General features: G+C 43.4%; 1 protein-coding gene across 1 annotated transcript in view; it reads left to right on the top strand.

Moving 5' to 3' along the window:
- The window catches only part of AGBL1 (AGBL carboxypeptidase 1), a 732,091-nt gene that overhangs the window by 90,612 nt on the left and 619,429 nt on the right, over positions 1–22,050 (top strand). The window contains exons 7-9 of the mRNA XM_088025191.1: positions 13,262–13,470; positions 18,908–19,073; positions 20,016–20,083. Of these exons, the coding sequence (XP_087881317.1) occupies positions 13,262–13,470; positions 18,908–19,073; positions 20,016–20,083 (443 nt within the window). The remainder of the gene's footprint in view (positions 1–13,261; positions 13,471–18,907; positions 19,074–20,015; positions 20,084–22,050) is intronic.

Genomic DNA, 22,050 nt, shown 5'->3' with positions numbered 1-22,050 from the left:
TGACAGGAAAACTCCCAAACATCTCCTCCGGTGACCTGAAGAACTGTGGACCACTTCTGGGGGCCTTTAAATCTTGTCAAGTCTCCTAGTAAAAATCAACTCTGTCCCTAATTTCGGGGCACAGGAGGGAACAGAGAAGATGGGGGGGGAAGGGCCAGGTGGAGGGGCTGAGCCAAGGTAACATTGGCTGAAAGCCACTCCCCTCAAGCACCTCAGGCTTGAGGTGTTCAAATGGCTTTACCTCCAGTAACTTTTTAGAAACCTTCCTCAAGAAGTTGGTTATTCTGGTCATAGGTACAGGGCTTCTTCTGGGCACAAAGAAGTGTAAACTATCATCACTTCATCATCAAAAGCTTTGGGAGTAACAGTCTGGGATGTAAGCTTTGGAGGCAGATGGAGAGCCCCACTGGAATCGTGGAGAGGTCATTCATAAGCTCTAAGGGTTTCAGTACGTTGTCTGACTCCTCTTAGCCTCTGCGCCTTCATCTGTAAAAGGAGGAAAATAATGCTTATCTCAAAGCATTTTCATGAGATAAATGAGATAATCATTTAAAATGATTAGCCCAGTACTGAGCACATAGAAAACATTCAGTATATAAATACTCCATAATTGTAACTGGTGTTATAATGGCAAAGTAGGCAGGTCGTTGTTCATATAATATGATTTATAAGTCTTGGTGAAAGCCTGCTTTGTCCAGAAATATCTTCTAAATTGACTCCCTGAGAAGACCACAAAATAAATGTGTTGCAAAGGCAAGTGTATTGGTCGTCAGTACCTCGAGTTTTAATAATGTCTCCAAGGGGTGGTGTTCTCAGGTGGTTATTATAGAAAGGGAGTGCTGTGTTCAAAGTGGATCTTTCATTGTGGATTCCTGATGGAGATAGGCAGTGTCTGTGATGGAATTGCTCAGGGTTGGGGGAAACAGTGCAGAGAGGGTTTGGAAGCAAACCCTGACGAGTAAATGGGAGTTTGGTCAGCCCAGTTGGGTGGTCTTCTGCTCCGAGAAGGAGCCACTATCCTGAAAAAGACTAGCTGAATTGTCAATAGTTTGTATGAATGGGATTTTCATGAAGTTCCTGAAAGAAGCGATAAGGCTATTTAATTTCCCTGGGCAAGAATTTCTTGAGATGGTAATTTCAGAGCCTGCTGTGTGTCTGAAGAAGATTTTTGTTCTCAAGAGTGATGGGAGCCTAGAGTCCTTGTGTTTCTTCTTACTCGTCTATGCCTTATCCAAGGCAAGGGTGGGCTAGTGACCTCTTGAACATTATCAATTAAGAGGATCTTACAACACTAACCAGTCATCTAGAAAAGTGTTGGTGTAATTGGACCCAACTGAAGTAACTTTTGCCAGAGAGGGGAACAATAAAGGTCTACAGTATGGGCTTTTCTGTATGGGACACCTGGGAGGTATGACCCTCAGGGTGTCTGTATCGGGATGTCTAAGGACAGATGGGCAACAGTGTAAAGCTGGTGGATATTTTGGGGAGAGAAGTCATTACATGGAGATTGAAGAAACTTGGATACATTTTACTTTTTTAGGAACTTTGCCATGGGCAAATGTCACGGGTAAAAGGTATGTGAAGTTTGATGTCATCCTTATGGGGGAGGGGATTATCATTTACTGAGCACATGCTCTGTGCCAGGCGTTAGGCTTTGCATTCATTCCCTATAAAAGACTTGTGAGGCTGATGTTGTAATTAATCTTTTCTTCATTTTGCATTAGTCTTTGCAGATGATGGACATCTAGTTCAGGCTGGCTAATCAACTTAATGAAGGTTACACAGCTGGTAGAGCCCAAATTCACATCAACAGCTATGTGACCCTGGAGCTCCTGTTCTTGAATGAGGCTGCCAAAAAGAATATGTTCACATCCTGAGCCTTTGGCATTCTGTTGGCCGTAACAATAGGGGGGGAAGTTGGAATAATAAATGGATTTTGCTTATCATGTTGATGATGACAGTCATAATAGGCAACAGGTATTGAACGCTGATTATACATCAGGCATTGAGCCATCAACGTTACATGTATTATCTCATTTAATTTTCTCAACAACTTCTTAGTCAGGGATATTATTAGTTTTGTCATTCAGATAAAGACTTAGTGATAGAACCATGAACTGACATGTCCAAGGCCACACAGCTAGAAAGCAGTGGAGCTCCTGGCCGGGTACAAGGAGTCCCAAAAGACAGCTGAAAGCAGACCCAGCCAGGCCATGCAGGTGCATGCGTGACTACAGGAAAGATGAGTTTAGAGTCTGCACGAGTTTGTCCATCTCATTTGAGATCCGTGGCTGTTCATTTGTTTGGCTCATTGCTCTGCTGCAGGTGCCCATTCCGTCACTGTGAAGTCATCACTTCACCCTCAACGGGCTGATGAGATCCCCAGATATGGTAAATGAAGAGCAAAGATGAAATTTCCTTTGGTTTTGCCAAAGGGCAGTGGCAGAGGAGTGGGGTGCTGGCAGGTGTAATAATCTGGGTCACGGAGCATTTCTCCACCAGCCCATTATGGGGCTGAATATTCTCCAGGTGAAATTCCATCTTTGAATCTTGAAGGTGTCTACACTTTCCTCTTTAAAAGACAAACATCTTTATAGAGATGACTGGGATCTCAAATGCCTTCGGGGGTTAGTAGGCAAGTAATTCACTTTTGAAGGGAAGAGGGTAAGGCTGAAAAAGTGTGTTGGTTGCGATAGCAACCTGGGGACCATTGGCCCTGCCCACAGGCATTTACAACATGGCACAACCAACAGTCTATGGACCTCCTGTCAGAAGGTAACATTTTTTTTTTTTACCCCCTCCTGATTAGCAGAGTTCATGGTAGAGTATGTAGGGAATAAGGACTATAGAAAAACCTAAATCAAATCTAAAAAGTCTAAAGCAAATAGAATCCTCGCTCTCTTCCTCCCCCTTAAGTACTTGTGCTATCTTGGCATAGTCCCTTCTAGTTATTTATTATTTTCTTTTTACCTGAGTGTAAAAATCTGCTGCATCAATGGGGTCTGCACTAAAAAACAAAAACAAAAACAACATTTGAACCTCAGAGAAGGAATACCTGGGGTAAAAATAAGGATATCACTAGTTACATTTCAGACTAATAATTAGCTACAGGGAAGACCTCACTCTGGAGGATATAATCTGGGGACGCAGAGGTAGTACAATATAAGAGGATGAATTGGAGGGAAGGTCAAGGTTGAGTCTGTGGATTTGCCAAAGGAAAAGTGACCAAGGATGACCTCAGCAGGATGGAGAAGGGCACTGAGGGTGAGTTTGAGACAGGATGGGAATATGGAGTGAGATGTTAAACTCAGAATGCCTCTCTGTCCATCCTACCCCCATCCTCCTCCTAGTTAAGATAAACCACTCTACTTGGGAAATTAAAAAAAAAAAATAAGGAGCAGGAATTTTTTTCCAAGAAAACCTTAGGAGGAATCCCTTTATATATAAACAGACTTAAGTGCAGCTGATCTGTTTTGAAGAGGGCCGGGGGACCAGGAGCCCTCTCCTGCTCCAAATCCTGAGCTTACCCGCAACATTTTCTCCTGGCTATTTGGCCACCCTCGGAGAAGTGTTGTTTCCCTCTCACATCGTCTAGAACTCCTGCACATCGCTGATCTCAGTGACCCTTATTTCATTCTTTGGCTCTTCTCCACATTTGCTCTTCCTCAGTTTGCTGAATCTCCTCTTGTCGGTTTTTTTCAGATGCGTATTGACTTTTGCAAAATTCTGCAAGCCATTCTCAGAGAAAGATTGACTGATGATGTAGGGTCGGCGGGGAAGGAGGTGTAGCCATTTTATTATTATTATTTTTAATAATTTTTTTATTGTTATGTTAATCACCATACATTACATCATTAGTTTTTGATGTAGTGTTCCATGATTCATTGTTTCTGCATAACACCCAGTGCTCCACGCAGACTGTGCCCTCTTTAATACCCATCACCAGGCTAACCCATCCCCCTACCCCCGTCCCCTCTAGAACCCTCAGTTTGTTTTTCAGAGTCCATCGTTTCTTATGGTTCATCTCCCCCTCCGACTTACTCCCCTTCATTCTTCCCCTCCTGCTATCTTCTTTCTTTTTTTCTTAACATATATTGCATTATTTGTTTCAGAAGTACAGATCCGTGATTCATCAGTCTTGCACAATTCACAGTGCTCACCATAGCACATACCCTCCCCAATGTCTATCACCCAGCCACCCCCTCCCTCCCACCCCCCACCACTCCAGCAACCCTCAGTTTGTTTCCTGAGATTAAGAATTCCTCATATCAGTGAGGTCATATGATACATGTCTTTCTCTGATTGACTTATTTCACTCAGCATAACACCCTCCAGTTCCATCCACGTCGTTGCAAATGGCAAGATCTCATTCCTTTTGATGGCTGCATAATATTCCATTGTGTATATATACCACTTCTTCTTTATCCATTCATCTGTCGATGGACATCTTGGCTCTTTCCACAGTTTGGCTATTGTGGACATTGCTCTATAAACATCGGGGTGCACGTACCCCTTCGGATCCCTACATTTGTATCTTTGTGGTAAACATCCAGTAGTGCAATTGCTGGATCGTAGGGTAGCTCTATTTTCAACTGTTTGAGGAACCTTCATACTGTTTTCCAGAGGGGTTGCACCAGCTTGCATTCCCACCAACGGTTGGAGGGTTCCCCTTCCTCCGCATCCCCCTCAACTTCTGTCGTTTCCTGACTTGTTAATTTTAGCCATTCTGACGGGTGTGAGGTGGTATCTCATGGAGGTTTTGATTTGGATTTCCCTGATGCCGAGCGATGTTGAGCACTTTTTCTTGTGTCTGTTGGCCATTTGGATGTCTTCTTTGGAAAAAGGTCTGTTCATGTCTTCTGCCCATTTCATGATTGGATTATTTGTTCTTTGGGGGTTGAGTTGGATAAGTTCTTTATAGATTTTGGATACTAGCCCTTTATCTGATATGTCACTTGCAAATATTTTCTCCCACTCTGTCGGTTGTCTTTTGGTTTTGTGGACTGTTTTCTTTTGCTGTGCAAAAGCTTTTGATCTTGATGAAATCCCAATAGTTCATTTTTGCCCTGGCTTCCCTTGCCTTTGGCGATGTTTCTAGGAAGAAGTTGCTGCAGCTGAGGTCGAAGAGGTTGCTGCCTGTGTTCTCCTTTAGGATTTTGATGGACTCCTGTCTCATGTTTAGGTCTTTCAACCATTTGGAGTCTATTTTGTGTGTGGTGTAAGGAAATGGTCCAGTTTCATTCTTCTGCACGTGGCTGTCCAATTTTCCCAACACCATTTGTTGAAGAGACTGTCTTTTTTCCATTGGACATTCTTTCCTGCTTTGTCAAAGATGAGTTGACCATAGAGTTGAGGGTCCATTTCTGGGCTCTCGATTCTGTTCCATTGATCTATGTGTCTGTTTTTGTGCCAGTACCATACTGTCTTGATGACAGCTTTGTAATAGAGCTGGAAGTCCGGAATTGTGATGCCGCCAGCTTTGCTTTTCTTTTTCAACATTCCTCTGGCTATTCGGGGTCTCTTCTGGTTCCCTACAAATTTTAGGATTATTTGTTCCATTTCTTTGAAAAAAGTGGATGGTATTTTGATGGGGATTGCATTGAATGTGTAGATTGCTCTAGGTAGCACTGACATCTGTACAATGTTTGTTCTTCCAATCCATGAGCATGGAACGTTTTTCCATTTCTTTGTGTCTTCTTCAGTTTCTTTCATGAGTATTTTATAGTTTTCTGAGTACAGATCCTTTGCCTCTTTGGGTAAATTTATTCCTAGGTATCTTATGGTTTGAGGTGCAATTGTAAATGGGATCGACTCCTTGATTTGTCTCTCTTCTGTCTTGTTGTTGGTGTATAGGAATGCCACTGATTTCTGTGCATTGATTTTATATCCTGCTACTTTACTGAATTCCTGTATGAGTTCTAGCAGTTTTGGGGTGGAGTGTTTTGGATTTTCCACATACAGTATCATATCATCTGCAAAGAGTGAGATTGACTTCCTCTTTGCCAATTTGGATGCCTTTGATTTCTTTTTGTTGTCTGATTGCTGTGGCTAGGACTTCTAATACTATCTTGAGTAGCAGTGGTGATAGTGGACATCCCTGCCGCGTTCCTGACCTTAGCTTCTCCCCATTGAGAATGATATTCGCTGTAGGTTTTTCATAGATGGCTTTTATGATATTGAGGTATGTACCCTCTATCCCTATACTCTGAAGAGTTTTGATCAAGAAAGGATGCTATACTTTGTCAAATGCTTTTTCTGCATCTATTGAGGGGATCATATGATTCTTGTTCTTTCTTTTGTTAATGTATTGTATCACTTTGATAGACTTGCGGATGTTGAACCAGCCTTGCAGCCCAGGGATAAATCCCACTTAGTCGTGGTGAATAATCTTTTTAATGTACTGTTGGATCCTGTTGGCTAGTATTTTGGTGAGAATTTTTGCATCCATGTTCATCAAGGATATTGGTCTGTAATTCTCCTTTTTGATGGGGTCTTTGTCTGGTTTTGGGATCAAGGTAATGCTGGCCTCATAAAATGAGTTTGGAAGTTTTCCTTCCATTTCTATTTTTTGGAACAGTTTCAGGAGAATAGGTATTAATTCTTCTTGAAATGTCTGATAGAATTCCCCTGGGAAGCCATCTGGCCATGGGCTTTTGTTTGTTGGGAGATTTTTGATGACTGCTTCAATTTCCTTAGTGGTTATAGGTCTGTTCAGGTTTTCTATTTCTTCGTGGTTCAATTTTGGTAATTGATACATCTCTAGGAATGCACCCATTTCTTCCAGGTTATCTAATTTGCTGGCATAGAGTTGCTCATAATATGTTCTTATAATTGTTTGTATTTCTTTGGTGTTGGTTGTGATCTCTCCTCTTTCATTCATGATTTTGTTGATTTGGTTCCTTTCTCTTTTCTTTTTGATAAGTCTGGCCAGGGGTTTATCAATCTTGTTAATTCTCTCAAAGAACCAGCTCCTAGTTTCATTGATCTGTTCTACTGCTCTTTTGGTTTCTATTTCATTGATTTCTGCTCTGATCTTTATTATTTCTCTTCTCCTTCTGGGTTTAGGCTTTATTTGCTGTTTTTTCTCTAGCTCCTTTAGGGGTAGGGTTAGGTTGTGTATTTGAGAGCTTTCTTGTTTCTTGAGAAAGGCTTGTATTGCTATATACTTTCCTCTCAGGACTGCCTTTGCTGTATCCCAAAGATTTTGAACAGTGGTGTTTTCATTTTCATTGGTTTCCATGAATTTTTTTAATTCTTCTTTAATTTCCTGGTTGACCCATTCATTCTTTAGTAGGATGCTCTTTAGCTTCCATGGATTTGAGTTCTTTCCGACTTTCCTCTTGTGATTGAGTTCTAGTTTCAAAGCATTGTGGTCTTAAAATATGCAGGGAATAATCCCAATCTTTTAGTACCGGTTGAGACCTGATGTGTGACTTAGGATGTGATCAATTCTGGAGAATGTTCCATGGGTACTAGAGAAGAATGTGTATTCCGTTGCTTTGGGATGGAATGTTCTGAATATGTCTGTAAAGTCCATTTGGTCCAGTGTTTCATTTAAAGTCTTTATTTCCTTGTTGATTTTTGCTTAGATCTGTCCATTTCAGTTAGGGGGGTGTTAAAGTCCCCCACTATTATTGTATTGTTGTCAATGTGTTTCTTTGCTTTTGTTATTAATTGCCTTATATAATTGGCTGCTCCCATGTTCGGGGCATAGATATTTACAATTGTTAGATCTTCTTGTTGGATAGACCCTTTAAGTAGGATATAGTGTCCTTCTTCATCTCTTATTACAATCTTTGTTTTAAAAATCTAATTTGTCTGATATAAGGATTGCCACCCCAGCTTTCTGTTGGTGTCCATTAGCATGGTAAATGGTTTTCCACCCCCTCACTTTCAATCTGGGGGTGTCTTTGGGTCTAAAATGTGTCTCTTGCAGACGGCATATTGATGGGTCTTGTTTTTTAATCCAATCTGATAGCCTGTATCTTTTGATTGGGGCATTTAGCCCATTTACATTCAGGGTAACTATTGAAAGGTATGAATTTAGTGCCATTGTATTGCCTGTAAGGTGACTGTTACTGTATATTGTCTGTGTTCCTTTCTGATCAATGCTGCTTTTAGGCTCTCTTTTTGCCTAGAGACCTCTTTCAATATTTCTTGTAGGGCTGGTTTCGTGTTTGCAAATTCCTTTAGTTTTTGTTTGTCCTGGAAGCTTTTTATCTCTCCTTCTATTTTCAATGATAGCCTAGCTAGATATAGTGTTCTTGGCTGCATATTTTTCTCGTTTAGTGCTCTGAAGATACCATGCCCAGCCTTTCTGGCCTGCCAGGTCTCTGTGGATAGGTCTGTTGCCAATCTAATGTTTCTACCATTGTAAGTTACACATCTCTTCTCCTGAGCTGCTTTCAGGATTTTCTCTTTGTCTCTGAGACCCGTAAGTTTGACTCTTAGATTTCGGGTGTTGACCTATTTTTATTGATTTTGAGAGGGGTTCTCTGTGCCTCCTGGATTTTGATGCCTGTTTCCTTCCCCACATTAGGGAAGTTCTCTGCTATAATTTGCTCCAATATACCTTCTGCCCCCCTCTCTCTTTCTTCTTCTTCTGGGATCGCAATTATTCTAATGTTGTTTCGTCTTATTGTATCGCTTATCTCTCGAATTCTGCCCTCGTGATCCTGTAGTTGTTTCTCTTTCTCTCAGCCTCTTTATTTTCCAACATTTGGTCTTCTATATCGCTGATTCTTTCTTCTGCTTCATTTATCCTAGCAGTTAGTGCCGCCATTTTTGGTTGCACCTCATTAATAGCCTTCTTGATTTCAACTTGGTTAGATTTTGGTTCTTTTATTTCTCTAGAAAGGGTTTCTCTAATAACTTCCACACTTTTTTAAAGCCCAGCTAGTATCTTTCAAGTCATGATTCTGAACTCTAGGTCCGACATCGTACTAATGTCAGTATTGAGTAGGTCCCTGGCAGACGGTACTACCTCTTGTTCTTTTTGCTGAGGTGATTTTTTTAGTCTTGTCATTTTGTCCAGAGCAGAGCAGATGAATGAGAGAACAGAATGCTAACAGGTTAACAACGTCTCCGGCAAATATATTATATACAAATAAGCAAAGACCTGAAACCAGGGGACAAGAAAGGGAAAGAAAGAAGAAAAAAAAAAAAGGAAAAAGAAAAAAGATAAAAACAAACAAAAACAGAACGAAACAAAAAAAAAACAGAATATGATCAAATATGATCAGGGTAGTGCATAGATCAGTGCCATACACTAGATTTTGGGCATATTTTGGTCTGTTAGAAGGAAGTGCCTCCTAAAATTTTAAAGGAAGAAAGACTTATATATGTACAAAATAAAGGTTGATACAATGAAGGGAAGGAAGATCATTGTAAAGATGAAAATTATAAAAGATTTTGTAAAAGGAATTGATAAGAAGTTGTTTTTAAAAGGAAAGATTTAAAAAGAAAAAAGAAAAAAAAGAAAAAAAAAGGGAGAGAATGTGATCAGGCAGGAGACTAGAACAAAGCCATACACTAGTGATTTAGGGTATATTTTGATCTGTTAGAAGAAATTGTATCTCAAAATTTTAAAGAGAGAACAACTTATATATATATATGCCAAAAATAGGGTAACTACTATGAAGGGATAAAAATATTCTAAAAATGAAAAATAAAAAATGTTTTTTTTAAAAAAGGGATTGATAAGATGTTGTTTGAAAAAGGGAAAAAGAGAAATTAAAAAAAAAAGTTAAAAAAATTGACTTTGAAAAACTAATGAATTATGGTAAAAAAGGCATGAATTCTATGTGCAGTATTCCCCTAGCGCTGGAGTTCTCCCGTTCTCCTTGATCGGTAAACTTGGTCTTGGCTTGCTGGCTGTTCGTGCTGATCTTCTGGGAGAGGGGCCTGTTGCCGTGGTTCCCAAACGTCTTTGCCGGAGGCGGAATTGCCCCGCCCTTGTGAGTCCGGGCTAAGCAAGCTGCTCGGGTTTGCTCTCAGGAGCTTTTGTTCCCTGCAAGCTCTCGGTACAGCTTTGGAGGACCAGGGTGAAAATGGTGGCCTCCCAATCTCCACCCGGAGGAGGTGAGAACTCGGGGCCCCGCTCCTCAGTGCGCCCCCAGAGAAAAGCAGTCACTCCCGTGTCCCCGGTCTCCGGCCGCACTCCGTGCTCACCCGGCCTGTGACCGAGCGTTTCTATCTCTGGCACCCGACCCCGTGTGGAGTCTCCAAACCCAGCAGATCCCTGAGGTGCGCTCCCGCGCCGCTCCTCCTGGGGGAGGGAGGGGAGTCTCCCTGGATCTGCCGCTTGTTGGGTCCCTGCTGCAGGAGCAGAGGCCCGACTGGGCTGCGGATCACAGTTTATGGCCACCCCGAGCTGAGAGCCCGCGCCTCGGCTCCGTTTCTGCAGCCGGCTTCCCCGCTCCGATACCTGGGAGCTCTGCCGCACTCAGGCACCCCCGGTCTTTCTGTGACCCCGAGGGTCCTGAGACCACACTGTCCCGCGAGGGTTCCACCCCCCGCTTAGCCACTGGAGCGACGTCCCTCAGCGGAGCCGACTTCTCAAAGTTCCGATTTTGTGCTCCACGGCTCTGTCACTTGCCAGAAGCGGAGACCCCCTCCCCCACCGTCTATCCTCCCGAATATCGCCTCTGATTCACTTTTCCGCACGTCCTACCTTCCAGAAAGTGGTCTCTTTTCTGTTCAGAGTTTTGTTACTATTCTTATCTTCGATCTCCTGTTGAGTTCGTAGGTGTTCAGAATGGTTTGATCCCTATTCAGCTGAATTCCTGGACCTAGACGAAATCCAGGTCTTCTACTCCTCCGCCATCTTGCTCACTCTCAGGTGTAGCCATTTTAGATGTTAGTAAACATGGCAGCTTGTTGAGGATTAACTGGAAATCATGAATAAAATCATTAGGATTTGATAAGGGATTTTTCTCTGAGAGAATTAAAGATTTTTTTTCCATTATCCCCAGCTCCCCACCCCCTAAAAGAGTAGGGGATGAAGGTCATTAAGATAACACATTATTAGTCTCCTACTCTTAAAATAGATAAAAGACAAAAGTCCTTAACCTCTCCCTGCCCACAGGGCCTTTGTGCACTGTTTTTCACATTCTGTCATCTTTCCAGCAGGGGATACTCTAATACCTCCTACTTAATCCCCAATTTTAAACATCCAATATTGGATAGGCTGGAACCTCATTTAAGCAGTAAAGAACTCTGGCGCTTTGTGGCTGGGACCAGCCAAGGAGAGAAATATTTTTGATGGAAAAGAATAATTCAGTAAAGGAGGTAATGAAGGAGATTTAAACCTTCCACAAACACATCAGTGGGCAAATAAAGCTCATCACTCTCAGTTCAGGATCATGGCTGAATGAAATGTTGTAAAACTGAAAAAAAAAAAAAACAACCCAACTGTACAAATGGGTCAAAAATCTCAGTGGGGCTCAGCCAAGACTGACAATTGAGAATTTGAGAAACCCGCAGAAAAATAAAATATTCTTTTAATATGAGAAAACCCCCCTGGAATAAAGCACTGAATTTTTATGTTATTTTTTTTTTCACTTACGTGCACTTACATGGTCATAGGGAAAAATCTGACTTTGAGCTGAAATTTTGCTTCTCCAGTTACAGCTCAGGGGATCTCTCTCACATACACACTCGGCCAGAGGCCTATATTGTCTCATAAGCCAGAGTGAATGGTTTGGGTAATGGAGGAATGCAGTAGTGAGAACAGAGCTGCGAGATTTGGGCATTTGTGCTGAGAGTCAGCTGGTTACAGTCCTGGGGTGCACCTTGCCCACAGGAGTAGAGGTGACCAGCTACCTGCTGGAGAGATCTGGGCTCGGACACATTTGTTCACCAAGCCAGTAGCCCAACAGAGGAGGTTATACTGGAAAGGAGCATGTGTTAAGTGCTGAGAGAGGTATCTTGGACTATTCTTCCCTCTGTGTGTCCTCAAAGAGAATTTAAAGCATATCTTGGGAAAATCAGGGTATTATGTACTTACCCCATAGGATGTGTGTCTCATGGGAGGTCTCCACCAGGATCCTTCAGTTACCAAAGAAAAATTGCGGTACTGAAGATATGAAGGGCACCATGGAAACCCTCTGTTACATTTCCCCATCAGATAGAAGAAAGCCCCATACCGCATCCCCACTGGGTGGACTTCTAGCCGCTGCCTGAACATTGTCAGTGTCTTGCTGTCCACTACCACAAAGAATCCATCCTCTTGTTGGGTAGCCTTGACTACAAGGAATTCCTTTCTGGGGCTGAGCCAGACCTTGATAATCCAGAAACTGGCTTCCACGTGCTCTAGGAAAAACATGCAACACATCTGTGACACGCGACAGCCTTTCAGCCATCATGGCTCATTCAATGTCTTCTTCTCAAATGAAGTCTTGTAATTTACTCAACCCAGTGACTATACCCTAAGTCTGCTGAGATTTAGCAAAGAAGAATGGAGATCTGGTAGAAATGTCTCTCTCTGTCTCTCTCTCTCTCATTCATTCTTTCAGGCTTGCCCCCCAACACTATTATAATTTTTTTCTGAACTCTTTAAGGGTAAGTTACAGACATTCACATACTCCCGTTGTGAATTCCCTAAACATAAGGATTTTCTCTTACATAAGCACAGGTTACCAAAATTTAATATACATTGATATAATACTATTAGTTAATTTATAGAGCTTACTCAAATTTTACTGACTGCCTCACTAATGCCTTTTGTAGCAAGGGACAAAAATTGTTTTCTGGCTCAGGATCTAAATTGCAATTCTCTATTGTACTTACATGTTATACAAATCCTTTAGCTCCCTCCTTCCCTTCCCTTCCCTTCCCTTCCCTTCCCTTCCCTCCCCTCCTTCCCCCCCTTTCTCCCCCTCCCCTCCCCTCTTCTCTCCTTCCCCTCCTTTTTTTTTTTTTTTTTTTTTTGCCTTACCTTGACATTTTTGAAGAGTATCAGTCAGATGATTGGTAGCATGCCCCTCATTTTGGGTTTGCAGATTTTCCTCATGGTTAAATTCGGGCTGTGCATTTTGGGCATGAAGACTATAGAAGTGATGCTGTGTCCTTCTCAGTTGCAACATACAAGGTGATGTTCACTTTGATCACTTGGTTAAGCTGACATCTGCCAGTTTTCTCCAATGGAAAGTTGTTGTTAGTCTGTTTATAATAAGTACCTTGAGGGACGTACACCGGACATCCTCAGGCAGGTGTGGCCGGGAGAGCCCGTGATTGACATCCCTTCATCCATTGGTTTCAGAGTCTAACAGCCGCAGGGCTGTGAACAGGGGCTATGTCACCAGCTTGCTCCAGCTGCATCAGGACTGGCACCACCAAGACGTCACCAATACCTACGTGCTGATCCGCCGGGCGCTCCTGCTCAGCCTCAAGCACATTGCCAACCTCCGGTCTGGCAGGGAGGCCTTCCTGGCAGCCCAGGGCATGGAGATCCTCTTCAGCACCACCCAGGTAATTAACCCTGGGGTTACCTCTGGATGACACTTGGATGGTTCCTGATGAACAGAGCTGTGAGGACCTCAGTATATTTCTTGCTGCCTGCTATGCGCAGAGGTTCTGGATTCAAACCCTCATTCGTTTGTTCACTCATGCAGTAATGGGTTCATTCATTTGATTATGTGTTTATGGGCTACACTGTGTGGTGCAGTGGTTAACAGTGTTCATATCCCAGCCCTAGCACTTACACTTGTGAAACTTTCAGACCCTCTGGGTCTCAAGTTTCTTCTTTTTTGAAAAGAGGGAAATAATAAAACCTAGCTTGTGGCATGGCCTAAATACGTTAACGTAGAGATGTCTCGTATTTAATGGAGTGCTTGCCATGACTTGGCTGCTTTATGATCATGAGCAGTTACTGGGGTAATTAGCACTGTGGAATCTGGAGGTGAATACGACAGGCAAGGCCCCTGATCTTGTGGGGTAAACATTGTAGCAGGAGAGTCAGACACTAAGGGAGCAAAAAATTCAATGAGGGAGGTCATTTCATATTGCTCCCTGACATCAATCAAGGCAGGCCATCCACAGTGACTCCCACAGGTGGAGGGAGAATGTGTTTTGCTGGAGAGGACAAGTCTTCTCTGAGCGGGTGACACCTAAGGTGAGACCTGAATTATTGAAAAAGCCGGTCATGCCAAGTTCAAGAGGAACAGCATCCCAGGCAAGAGGGAGCACCTGCAAGGGCTGTTAACTTCTCTGTACTCCAGTGGGATATGTAGTTTCTAGTTTCCCGGATTTCAACCCTAATAACAAAGTCCTTAATTGCACTTGATTAGGACTAATTTAAACACCATAGTGCGAGGCTACATACAGCCACTCTACGGAGGGGAGGTGAAGCCTTCCCAGATATCTGTCATCTGCTCACTCCCTTTCTCTTGGGGCCACAGCAGCTATGCTTGATGCGCATCGTGCTCCCTGCTGTCTTCATATTAGCTTGTCTTCTCTGCACCCCCTTCCTCATTCTCCTTGCTCTTCTCGGGACACTGTCCACTTTTTCTCTACCTGCGTACATCCGAGGCAATGAAGCAGTCAATGAGTGTGCTGTCTTCCAACCATGGTATCTGTAGACTTTTCCTATTAAAACAGCATCCCCCTTCCCCCTGCATCTGAACAATAACATCGTACTGGGCTGCAAATAATATCTGATGTTCTGTCTGCTATCACCTGTGGGTTTCTCTCCATCAGCACAGCTTTTGGAGCCTCTCCGTCAGGAAAGAGCTGCACTGAACATTCGGTTTCTCTGGGTGAAGTAGTGCTTGGAATTTCTCCAAGCGTCACCATACTTTGTAAGCTTGTGTCCAAGCTTGCCCCACCCACGTCCCCTCTGGTGACCAGCAGTGTGTTCTCTACAATTAGGAGTCTGGTTCTGCAAAGAGGATTTTATTTTGTTTTATTTCATTTCATTTCATTTTATTATTTTATTTATTTTAAAAGATTTTACAAAAAAATATTTTACTTATTTAGAAAGAGAGCACGTGAGAGAGCACATGCATGCGAGTGCTCCCACGGGAGTGGGGGGGAGGGGCAGTGAGAGAGGGAGGGACTCCACCCTGAGTGTGGAGTCCAGTGTGGAGCTCAACCCAGGGGCTTGATCTTGCGAGCCTGAGATAATGACCTCACCTGAAATCAAGAGTCAGACACCTAACCGACTGAGCCACCCCTGTGCCCCTGCAAGCAGGATTTTAAAAGCAGTTTCTCAGCAAGTCAGTGAAGACCTCAGCTGTTCAGTAAGTGAATTCACAGCAAGCTCCCAGCCTCCAGTTTCTGCTGGGAGTGGACAGGATGTGAGCGGAGGCCGAACTGGCCCTGTGTGCCAGGCTGCTCTAGCCTATGGAGCCTCCAGCGCCGGGGCTATAGCTGTTACGGTTTGAGCTGCCCATCAGTCCTCCCCCTCTTCTGCCAGAGAAGGCACTGCAGTCCTTGGATGGCCAACAAGGGAACCTGGGATCTAGTGATGTAATTTTGGTGGCTGTTTGCAAATTATACTGATGATGATGCAGGTGATGCCCATAATAATGAAAGATGAGGAAGGAATAGAATCAGGAGGAGGAGGAGGAGAGGGAAGGAGAAAGGGGAGGGAAGAACTTTCTAGACCAGGAAAAGAAATTCAGATTTTATTTCTATCAGGTTTGAAGCAGGGGAGAGACCTGATACAAGGTATGCTTTTTGTTTTTTTAATTGTGATAAAATTCATACAATGTGAAGTTGTCCATTTTGGCCATTTTACGGTGTACAGTTTGGTCGTATTAAGTGCCTCCACACTGTTGTATAACCGATCTCTAGAACTCTTGCCATCTTGCTAAACCGAAACTCTATACCCATTAAACTGATTTATGACCTTAAAGGACCATTCTGGCTGCCATTTGGACAGGGGGGCATCCGAGGGCACAGGAGGAGGGAAGGAGAGGTAGGGGGGAAGGAGGGGGTTAGCCCATGGGAGCTCAGGCAGAGACACAGATGGCTTTGGCTAGTTGGGAAGAGAACTGGAACTTACATCCAGGATTCCTGGACTTTTCCACTAGAGGGTCTCATTTTCTTATCGTGAAGGTTATTACTAGGGCTCTGTGCTGAGTAGCAGTGGCCTTCTGGGATCTTCTTTCGGATTCTTAGGAGATTTTATGAGCTTCGTGATGCCTGCTGACATCCTGCTAGCAAATGCAATGCTTACTGAGCATGTACTATTGTGCAGGCACTTCGCCTGTTTTAAGTCTGATTCACACACATCCTTATGCGAGAGGTTCTGTTAATATCTCCGCTTTCTAGATGAGGAGACCATAGCACAGAGAGGTGTAGCAACTTGCCAGGGTTATGCCGTTAGTGATCATCAACCTGGGATTTGAATTCAGGTGGCTTTGCTCCAGGATCTGAGCTGAGTGCTATACAGTAGCCCCCCCACCCCCCTCCAGGGGGTGTATCTTCCAAGATCCCCAGTGGATGCCTGAAACTGCGGAGAGTACCAGACCCGTATCTGCTGTTTTTTTCCTACGCAATCATGTCCATGATAAAATTTAATTTATAAATTAGGCACAGCAAGAGATTGCCAGCAACAACAATTATAAAATAGGACAATTATAACAATATGCTATTATAAAAATTATGGGAATGTGGTCCCTCCCTCTCAAAATATCTTACTGTGCTGTTCTGACCCTTCTTGTGATGATATGAGATTGATAAACAGCCTACGTGAGGAGAGGACATGAGGCACTGGGACGTAGGATTAGGCTCTCGACCTTCTGACGGTACTGCAGAAGGAGCATCATCTGCTTCCAGACTGCGGTTGCCCGTGGGCACCTGAAATCTGGGGAGAGTGAACCCGCGGATAGGGAGCAGCTACTTTCCTCTCGCTTGCCCGTGTCTTGCAGAAGTAGTGTATTTATTATTCCAAAGCTAATTCAAAGACGTTAAGTGTGAATTGAATATGTTAAGCACTGTCATATTTCATCATCTCTTCCAAGTAACAGGTGTATTATTGGAAGTGATGGGGAATGTGAGCCAGAAATTTTCACCTTTGCCCCCAATTCTGAGAGAGTTGTTCACAGGGGTCCTTTCTCTTGGGGTCTTGTCATCTTTGATGCACAGCGTAAGTGCTAATCCCGTGATAGCAGGCGGCTGAGATTGAGGCCCCTTTAAAATCTGCACGCGGAGTGCCTGCCATGCTCTACTTCCCGGCTTGCCACAGTACCTGTCTACACTAGGGAAACCTTGGCAGATGCGTTTGGAAGCAAGGATCATTTTAAAATTCATAAAGGTTTTCCATGGACTGTGTCTACTACACTGTTTCCTACCAACCTGATTTAGGCAGTAATTCACTGTAACCCTAATGCCTTGGTTTCCGTTGATTTTAATATCCCGTCTGTCCCCCAGATTCACCGTGTGGCCCAACCTATCAGGGCAGGTGAGCTTCCCTCCATCCTTCCTCTGACTTTTCACCTGCACCATCCTATGCAAAATAAAACACAGGATTATTGTCACATTCATCAATAACAAGACCAGTGACAGTCACAGACACAACTGGCTTACAAAATGCTGGTAATTTTGAGAGTCCCCTGGCTTGTCCTTGGCTCTGTGCCTCCTAAGAATGAAGCTCAGAGCCTGACCTGTGATGAGCCATCTACCCTCCCTCTCTCCCTCCCCCATGCTTAGTTCTTGCTTTTTCCAGTACTGATACTTTTCACTAAATACTAAAAATCATTTGACCAGTCTCAGGGATGAGGTAGCCTTCACTGATTCATTTTCCATGGAGAATGTTTCCTGCTGTGGGTTCAGGACACCTGATGGGTACCGTTTGAGCACACTGAAGGGGAAATAGCATTTTGATTGTGTTAAAACATTCCTGGTTTGAATGTTGAGCTTACTGTTTTTTTTTTTTTCTTTTTTTTTTAATCATTTGGATAGTTTGAATTCATGGCTAAAAGTTTGTTAAATTTTTTCTCCATGTTTTTTTATGTGAAGCTGCCTGTAATGTGGGCCTGGAGATACCACAGCATAGTGTCATCACAGTCCCTCTGCCCTGTGGCAGGTGCTCAGCATCCACCATTCTACTACTATGACTTGTTGGCCTTAGAGCTCCTTTAGGAACCCCTTAGGAATATCAGATTGGAAGCTCACACTTGTCAACTTTCTGTACGACGTCAATAGACAAAGCATTTACTAAGAGTCTGAAGAAAATGGCCTGTTTTTTTGCCAAAGAGTTACCGACTTACTCCCAACACTCTCTCTTAATTTAGTAAACTTGTTTTTGCATTTTTCAAAGTGTCTGAAAAGAAGGGTCTTGTCAGGTTGCATCAGTATCAAAATGTTACATCTGCAAACCCAATTTTCCTTTGCTTTGGGTAGGTACCAAGAGGGATCAACACTGTGGGCTCTGAGAACAGGCATGTTATTTAATTTAGGTACTTGAGATTCACTTAGTCTTTTTTTTTTCTGATTTCATATTTTATCTTTTTTCCTTTATGGTTTTCTATCCAGATAATAGCTGAAAGAGGAAAGTAAGGCTTCCATCAATTCGGCTACTCATTCTCTAATTTAGGTAATAATTCACAATGACACTTGGATGGCGGAAGGAAGATGCTCCCCTCCTCTCCCCCTGGCTCTCCTGGACAATGTCTTCCCTTAGCCACAGTGTCCCCTGAAAAACTTTTAAGTCTCTTTTCAGACTAAATTCCTTCCAATCACATATGAGCTGTGAAAAATAAATAAAAATAAAAATGCAGATTATGCCCTGGGCCAAAGCCGATTCTACATTAGACAAATTCTCCATTAGAATGTTCCAAATAGACATTCTCCGTTAAGGATGTTTACTGTCCATGGGTGTAATTCATTACCTGAACTACTGACCTAACAAGGGCACCCTGTGTGAGGTGTCAGCGTCTGACAGGGTCTTCTCTTTGTTCAGAACTGCCTGGATGACAAAAGCTTGGAGCCTGTCATCTCCGTCGTAATTCAGATCCTCAGACAGTGTTACCCAAAAAGCCCGCTTCCCCTGGTCACACCCAGCAGCGCTTATGCCTTCCCGGTCCCTGGGAGCATGCCCTCCGAACCTCTGTGTGTTCTAACCGAAGGTAAAGTCAGTGGGTAATGATGAGCTGTACGGTGAGTTTTGCATGTTGGCAATATTTCTGAGGCATGTGGATGAAAGTAGAATCAGTGCTCTTACAGGCTAACTGTAAATGTCCAAGAAGCTAATTAGAAAAATGCATGAAAAACCAAGCTTTTCATAGACAGAATGGACAGATACTAAGCTCACTTATTTTGTTCTTAATTATTAACTGTTGCCATTTTGCCCGGTGGTTGTTGAATGCCTGTATGGTTATCTCGGCTAATTTAAAAAAAAATGTATTTGCAGTCCCATGATTGAGGCTCTACTGTACTCTGCTGTCCCATGATTGAGGCTTTACTGTACAGGCTCTACTGTATGGCTCTGGAATTAATTTGCCTTAAGGATGAACTTGAAATAAAACTTGGGCTATTTACAACCCCATGCTAGTGACATTAAATGCATGCAAGTATGATTATTCAATCTTCGTGAAAATTTTGGTGTCAAAAGAGTCTAGTGCCTTTCAACCCTGCCCTCCTTCCACGGAACAGATTTTCCATCAGCATCAGCTTGCCATAGTGGCACTGGGTGCTTTCTGTGGTCCCTTCTTATTAAAATTAGGGAGTCAGTCAAGGTGCTGAGTTATAGTGAATTTTGCCTGTATGTGATCTCCAAACTTTGGCAATGTTGTTTGCATAAATAGTTGTGAATTGGGCGGGGCAACCCAGAATGGTATTCATATGTCATTTTATTCTGCACTCATTTTGCATTCGACGTGGGGCAATTTAGACTTCATGGAATAGTGCTCTCTGTGCTTCTGTATATGTGATTTGTATCAGAGTGTGTTGGGATATGGTGCACTTGATAATGAGCCACTTACTCAGTGGTATTAGCCACTGTGTGGTGAGAATCCAAATCCAAGGCCCAGGGGAAGCCTCATTCATTTTACTTCTTTTTCTCCATGCAGAGGATTTTGAAGATGATGCTGAGGAGGAAGTGGATAAAGATTCAGACTCCGAAGATATGAAAGAGCAAGTAGGTACACCAGCCCTCTCTTCTAGTGGTCTCCACCATTGGCATCTCCCAGAGGGAAATACCGCTGTGTCCAGCTAAACACACTTTTGTACTTGCATGCCAGTGCCTGGCCCACAGCAGTTCTCACTAAATGACCAGCTACGAATGTTGATTTCCCTCCTGGTAGGTCCCAAACAACATCTCATTGTAAAGTCAGAGGTCGTCTGTTACCAAGGCACTCACATTCTGTCAGGATGAGCTTTTTGATAGACCCTTCAGGGTGGTACATGTCATTAGTGTGAATGACATTCAGGCAAAGAGACCATGGAAGCATTTCCTAGGAAACTTTTTCTGGTAGATCTCACCTGTCTCCACAAGTCACTCTCCTTGTCTACCCACTCTGCTCAGGACTCCTGTGTTGTATGCTTCCATTTACCTCCCAGTCTATGAGAACTGTGCTCACTCGGGTACATGATGTACGCTTGGACCAGCAAGGGAGTGGTGCCCTCTCTATCCCATAATGGCCCATGGTATGTAAAGGAGAGGTTAGCAAACTTTCTGGAAAAGATCAGACTGTAATTAGTTTAGGCTTTGTGGACCTACAGTTTCTGTCACCATTACTCAGCTTTGCTGTTAGGGCACAGGAAGAAACTATAGACAATAGGTAAATGGTAGGGCATGGCTGTGTTCCAGGAAAACTTTTCTTGACAAGAAACAGGCAATGGGACATAGTTTACTGACTGCATTTCTAGGAAGGGACTGTTGTCATTTTGCCTGTGGATAATTCTTTGCTGTGGGGGATTATCCTGTGTATCAAGGGATGGTTTAGCAGTGTCCCTGGCTTCTACTCACTAGATGCCAGTAGCACTTACCCCTTGGTCCCCCCTTCATCCCCAAGTCATGAACCAAAAATGTCTGCAGGAATTGCCAAGTGTCCTTTGTCGGGGGAGCAATATCACTGCTTCAGAATAATGATAACGTATCTCCGAGTTGTGATTCTGCTTCTGTTTCTGCTGGTGGAGATGGACGCGGACCAGCCCCCTCAAATTATAGCCCCTTAATTTTGTCATCTGCAAAATAAGACTGAGAAGTAAATGCTACTTTTTATAACATTCCTGGAGATGAAAACTGAATTTAAAAAAATCTATCATCTGTCTATTTATTTGCCTATCATCATCCATCCATCCATCCATCCATCGACCCATCCACCCACTTCCTCTTTTCCTGCCCTCCCTTCTTTTATTCTTCCCTTCCCTCCTACCTACCTACCCATCTAGAGAGTTCTCTAGAATTCTGAGTTCTCTATCGTAAGGTGGTAGCCGCAGACTCATAGAGGCTACGGCTCAGCCTCTAGGTTAAGACTCTAGGTTAAGACTGCTATTGACCTTCCAGTGTTCTCAGAGTTTTGTTGATAAATGGAATCATTTCTGAAGTCATCAGTAGTAAATTGTATCTTTGCCATGGCTTGACAGCACTGGCCTATTGAGTATTCGCTGAATTATTTGAATAATACTGTGCTGTGGTGATCGTTCATCAATGCCACTTTCCCCTACCCTCTTCCTTGCTCTTTGATAACTGGTTGTCTGATGCAGAGTGTCAGTTGCGTCTTGTATCTGATGTGCAGGGACAAGCTGCAACCCGGTGCCTGACTCACGCCGCATGGGATGGAGAGCGTTCAGACGTTCTCCTTTTCCCCCACTACACTGCAGATGTTGGCGGGTTGGGGTGGAGTGAAACCCAAACAAAGCAACAAATCCAGCTGGGAAAGAAGCACAGGACAAATTGGTGAGGGCTTGGAAACTATTCATCAAAGCCTTCGAGCCAAAAGGAGATGAGAAGTCAGTGTGTGAATGTGAATCAGAGAAACAGGGCACATCAGACTCAGGGCTTGATTCTGGGGTGTTGCAAAAGAGCAAGGGAACTGGCGTTCCAGCAAACTGCTTTTCCCTCGTGAACCCAGAAGCATTTGCTGCAAGAAATGTGGGCAA

The sequence above is a fragment of the Eumetopias jubatus genome, unplaced genomic scaffold (assembly GCF_037043125.1).
Source record: "Eumetopias jubatus isolate StellerSeaLion01/CBP00866 unplaced genomic scaffold, mEumJub1_p1.0 scaffold_7, whole genome shotgun sequence".
In the NCBI taxonomy this organism is placed as follows: domain Eukaryota; kingdom Metazoa; phylum Chordata; class Mammalia; order Carnivora; family Otariidae; genus Eumetopias; species Eumetopias jubatus.
The sequence above is the reverse complement of the archived record's forward strand: the minus strand, read 5'-3'. Positions and strand labels throughout refer to the sequence as shown.